This window comes from Gasterosteus aculeatus, chromosome 1, assembly GCF_964276395.1.
Source record: "Gasterosteus aculeatus chromosome 1, fGasAcu3.hap1.1, whole genome shotgun sequence".
In the NCBI taxonomy this organism is placed as follows: Eukaryota; Metazoa; Chordata; class Actinopteri; order Perciformes; family Gasterosteidae; genus Gasterosteus; species Gasterosteus aculeatus.
Window position 1 is genome coordinate 5,214,772 of NC_135688.1, and position 6,000 is coordinate 5,220,771.

The 6,000-nt window shown below is 46.4% G+C and overlaps 1 protein-coding gene across 4 annotated transcripts in view; it reads right to left on the reverse strand.

Moving 5' to 3' along the window:
• The window catches only part of dscamb (Down syndrome cell adhesion molecule b), a 91,016-nt gene extending 86,153 nt beyond the window's left edge, over window positions 1–4,863 (reverse strand). For all 4 annotated transcript variants that reach the window (XM_040181326.2, XM_040181309.2, XM_040181316.2 and 1 more), the window contains exon 1: window positions 4,075–4,863. In XM_040181326.2, coding sequence (XP_040037260.2) covers window positions 4,075–4,117 — 43 coding nt within the window. In that variant the 5' untranslated portion in view covers window positions 4,118–4,863. The remainder of the gene's footprint in view (window positions 1–4,074) is intronic.
• Window positions 4,864–6,000: the final 1,137 nt, after the last annotated feature.

The window sequence follows — 6,000 nt, forward strand, 5'->3', positions numbered from 1 at the left end:
AATGCAACATGTCACTTTGACAGGTGCTGAGTGAATTAAAAACATCCTCTCTACTGAGAGGGAAACCCCCGCCAGATGTACTACAACCTCACTCTGCACGCATGATCAAACACCTACATCTGTGCGCCGAGGGCTTCTCTGCTCTTCCCCGCAGATGCTAAATGATATCGTTAACATTTTAATGCAAGAGACATTTACACGTTCGCTCGCGCAATTACAACTCTGATTCGGTGGAAGCCAGACAGACACAGTGTGATCGGTAATTACATTTTACATTGGGTGAAACGCAGCATACACAGGCGGACACACACACACACACACACCAGTCGCCGGAGCTTGCTCCTAATTAGAGCGCTAGACAGGCTCGAGGAGGTACGGTACAGTAGAGTAGCCCTCATTATGCAGCTGGGATGTATGAACTGGGGGATATCTATTAAGATCACACATCAGGGTATCCATTACCAAACATTAGCAGCCCTTTCAACCGGAATCACACACTGACTCCAGAATGTAACCCAACAAACCCTCTTATAACTCACACAAGTGGGCAGGAGTTAAGTGGGTTTGGAAACTTAATTTAGCCCATTAGGTATTCACATCAGAGTACGACTGCACTAGATGATCCATCACTTGACTGATCGCCGCAAGGTGTCATTTCGTGAGCTGCGAAGGCGCTTCTGCAACCAAACCCTGATCGGTGATTAGTAAACAGACTAATGCCCGGTCAGGTTTCCCCTCCACTGCCCCTGGGGAGCCAGCGAGCGGCCGCCGCGGCCGCCGGGAGGCCGCTGATCGTTGGACTTCTTTCCACAGGATTGAGAATCACCTCGCGGGTCCAACAAACGGGGCTCTCATCGGCGCTTTCATCGCCTCCCCGCTTCATCTGGATTTATTGCCACGCAAGAATCCGGCTCCCCTGTTGTAGTCGCAGCCAAGCTCCATCCATCTATCCACCCGGGCCCCTGTGGCGTTCCCATCCAGCGTTTCAGGTTGCTAATAATGTGGGGTCATGTAAAATTGGCAGGCTAACTTATGTTGGCAGCTATTTACTCCGGTGTAAGCCACACTGGCTGAGATGCTTTGGAAGAGCTTCCTTCTTCTAAAGTGGATCTGCCTTTTTCCCCGAGAAATGTCACAGCTAATTGAGATCAAAATTTGATTGTGTGATCCCCTGACCTCCACGTAAACGCTCATTTATTGAAGACGTACGAGATAAGCCCACTTAAGTCGCAAGCATCAGGTTAAGCCGCGCGTATGTCTGCAAATCACCGCGGTCTTTGTGGGGACAGCTCGAGGAGACGTTTCTCATTACATCTTCCCAATGAAAATTTGAATAGGCCAGTTTAGCTTGTTGTGGTTTTGCCTAGAGGCAGCTTTCAGGGAGAGATATTTAATATGTTACCTCTCCTGTACTGATGACTGAATTTACAGATCTGACTTTGATGAGCACAGGAAATTAAAAAAACAAACAAGAGTGGAGTTATAAATGAACCGGTTTGCCGTTAAACATGATTTAACATTAGTTAAGGTTAGAATCATCTAAAGAATGTGATTTGCAATGATTTCCTTAATAAGGATTAAACAATTTTGAGCACATTGTACAGTTGAGCTGACGTAAATACAGCCAAAATGACCATCAGGCAATGTGGAGAAAAACCTGGGATCCCATTTGGCCACTTATCACCCGACACACTGATGTAACAGGATGTGATTAGCTGCTAATCAACAACCGCTGGGTCAACCACGTTTGAGAAAAGAGACTCCAGAATCCTGCCATATCTGTACGGTGCTCTATTTCCATTCTGCCATTTTGTACTGGTGTCAGATGTTGTCCTACCAACCAATGTTGTGCATAGTGGAACAAAGTATCCAACCAAAACGAGAAGCATATATACATTGAGAAAGATCCGGAGAGTGTTAAACAGACCTCAGAGTTTTCTACCAACACGTATGGGCCGAACGAGTGAGCGTTTTCGGACGCAGCCCCTGACACCCATTAAGGAGGTTACCATAGAGACAGGCCAGCGAGCGTGTGATAGGCCCAACTGTGAAACAGCGAGAATTGTCTGGAATCCAATCGCTGCGCCGGGTTCCGTCTACAAGGTCACTCATTCATTCTGACAACGCCTGCTCAGCCGACGAACGCCACGTTTTCCCGATAATCAACAAAACATCCGTCGGCAAAAAGCACACGAGCCATATAGCTGTGCCGCTGCACGAGGGATGGAATCAAATCAAGTAACAACGCAAACAGAAAGGGATGAAAGCCCCGTGATTGCGGCGCGAATGACGAACACGGAACGCGTAATGTCTGCACTCAACGCTGTCTTACTGCTTAATCCCTATCAGTTGTTTGCCACAGGCCTCCTCCATAATCCCTTATGCAATAAACGGACACAATCTTGCATGGCAGTTGATCTAATGTCAGAGGCAGATGATTATGATTAATGAGGAATCCTTATTGTTCCTTTATGAGTTTCAGCACAAGCTGGGCTGAGGGAGATACCATTTTATACGGCGGCAGTGTCAATAAACGATGAGGGATGCCTCGCCGCTGAAAAGGCGACGACACGGAAACAAAAATCCATTTCGAAGCCTTATTTTATCATCACAGCCAGAAGGGAAAATCCATTTTGGGGACACGCTATATCATATCGCGGGCCCCTCGGTGTGGTTTAATGTATTCATACCTGTAAATCCCCCAAATTTTGGGCTGTGTGAATTCAGCTTTTGTTGACCCTTTAAATCAAACGCAACCAACCAGAGGCTTGGATTCAACACGTGAACAATCCCCATCTTGACACACTGATGTGTTTTCTCGCAGACATGTTTCCATTTTCTTTCCTTCTCCCTCTCCTTTTTTTTTTTCTCTTCTTCTCACCCTATTTTCCTACACACCCAGTCAGCCGTAATCCCTCCCCGTAGAGGGGGCTCTGGCCAATAAGTGAATGCAATAAGCTGTATACATTTTCTGCTGATTACAGATACACTATATGAGCACACAAATATGCGTGCATGGTGTCAGCCGCATACATGCACTGGTGCACTCACGCAAAAACACATGTGTGCAAGATAGCATGAAGAGACGAGACACACAATCAAATCGGGATGTTTGAATACAATCTACAGATATTTGAATGGAGGATTTGTGTACATGTTGTGTGTGTGTGTGTGTGTGTGTGTGTGTGTGTTAATGAACTATACTAAAAAAGTGACCTCTTTGGAATCCGTCTCATCGACAACATCACACTCGTTTCATTTTTTTTATATCACTGAAATCAACACATTTTTCTAAACCTTCCCATTCTGTCTGTAAAACATTGATTTAAAAGAAAATAATGAGAAGCTGGCAAATTTGGATGCAGAATTGGAAACATTCTGACAGTCATGAATAAAAATGTTCATTTTTCATCAAATATGTTCGAAATGAGGATATGGATAACCGATGATTTATTATCTCTTTTAATTGAGCGTCCTAATGCAATTTATCAATTTAGGCCACTTTAAACTTGAAATAATAAGCTTATTGTGGGGGAGGGGGAAGGGGTTAAACCCAATGTCCATTATACCAAATACGTCACTTATTACTAAGGGCCACGGTAGGAAAGGTTGTGACAGAAGTAGAAGAGGTACCTTCATCCGTCAAATAAAATCAACACATTCATAAGATGCAAATGAAAAAATAAAAAAAACAGCACATTGAACAAACAATTAAACTAATTAATTAAAATCTGACACAAACCAACACAATATATCCAATTTACTTGGTCTGTCTCAGGATGTGTATCTGGAGGCCAGAGATGTGTCTAACGGGTTATAGGAGAGCTTGAAGGGTTTAAAACGCAATTCATGCCTCGCCCGTCTCTCTGTCTCTCTCTCTCTCTCTCTGTCTCTGTCTCTCTGTCTCTGTCCCTCTATCAAGGGTGTCAGCCTTTTGACAACCACGAATAAAACCCATTCCATGTGGGTCACAGGTGACCTCAATCCTGCCTCTCCGGTCACTTAGCTGTCTGATTTGCCTTCCTCGATAGGTAATGAGAGCTAATAAAAAAAGATGAGCCGGTGAAAACTTACCATTCAAGATGCTCTGGAAGAAGATAAAAGCCAATATCCACATGCCCTGCTCCGTTCTATCCCCCCCCCAAGCTATGCTTTCTCTTCTTCCTCCGACCGGTGCCTCCCTGGGTTTCTCTTCTTTGCGCTTGGGGTAAGGTTAAACATTTGCCACTGTCTTGATGCAAACCGGTCCAAGTATCTACTTTTAATATCTCCTTCCTACTTTTTCGTTACGCACGTCTCCTTTCTCCCACAGCTCTGCCTCTGTGCGCCGGGAACATAAATGCGCCTCAGTGATTGTCTTGGGGGGGAGCTGAGCTCAGACTCTCCTCCTCTGCTGCGCGTCTTGCTGCTTCTCTGTTATTCAAACGGATGCTGAAGGGGTGAAGCCCAGGTGTGTGTGTGTGTGTGCGCGTGTGTGTGTGTGTGTGTATGCTGAGTCAGAGCCGGGTGCAAGCGGATCCTGAAACAAAAATGAATGCAAAAGAATGAAGAAAAAATAGAGGCTAAACTAAATATTTAAAAAAAAAAAAAAAAAAAAAGCTCAAATAACCTCAATAAAATACTGACTGACGGGTCATCCTTGGATGAAACAAAATCTCACAAAATGAAAATAACTAAAAGAGCGTGGAAGCAACCAGGGGGGGCGGGGCGGTAGAACAGGAACGAGAAGCGTTGTTTTGCTGAGACTCCAAAGTCAGATCATCTTCATCGCCTCTGAGCGTCCAGCAAGAGGCGATCAAGCGCATCTTCCCCGCTGCCGCTCTCTAATCGCGCCACACTGACTCTCTGCGCGTCGCACACAATAACCCTCCCGCTGCCCCTGCAGACGCTTTAATTCCTCATTGCCTTAAAGGAGCAGAGGCGGTTACCGCTCGGTCCTGAGGGCAGCAAGGTGCTTCTGGAGGTGAGGGTGTGAGAGCACACTGTGAGGGGGGGTGCAGGGGGAGGGGGGGGGGGGGGGGGGGGGGCATTTGCATTAAGGAAATGAGCCGCGCCTGACGCACACCGGGCACCTGGGAGAACATTTTTACGCACGGAGATGCACCGGTTTAAACAGAAAGCGCCGCGTGCCGGTGTTTAAGGAATTGAGCCAATGGGTTCTTTCTCCTGTAGGAGCGGATGTGTACAAGGACATCCAATGACGCACGTTTAGTGTTCATTTAAGTGCAAGAACGAGGCTTTTCTTGTTGTTTGATTCGAATTACACTTTTAAATATATTGAAGTGGTTTAACAATTGTCTGACTAAGATGTAAGGGAAAGGCAACATTTTGACAGGGTTTGCAGAAACCACAGGGTTAAACTAAAGCATCCCCGACCCCAAACACACACACACACACACACATACAGAGGCTCCATACCGCCCCCCTCAACCCTGTAATCCACCACCACCCCTCCATTTTAATGCCTGCCTTGAAGTCACGGGTGTAGCTGTAGTAGGCAGTGGGAGCCTGTGGGCCCGTCCACACAGCCCGGTTACACTGAATGTGATATAACCGGCAGGCCAGTCTGCATCTCATCCACGATTCCACATGACAGAAGATACACCGAAAGTGAAATCCCGCTTATTTACCCCGGGATACTCATTTTCTGCTCTCATATCTGGACAGAGGAGAGGAGCTTTACAATTCTGATCGTGCATAAAAATAAATAAAGAGGAAAAACAATACGCGGCTTGTGTGGGTCTCATACTGAGCCTACTCTCATCTTTTCTCTCAGCTCAGGCATCTCTGTCTGGTTGTATAGCTGTTTGGGAAAGATGGAGGCACAACGACACATTTCCCTGGTGTTTGGATCTGCCCGTCTTCTCTCTCTCCGTGTCTGTTTATCTGTCCACTGCGCCTGTCTCTCTCACAGTGTTCACTCCGGTGCAGCAGACGGACGCTGCCCTGCTGAAGTCTTCCCCAGAACAAACTGTTCCAGCTCGCCGTAAAAGGGCAGGG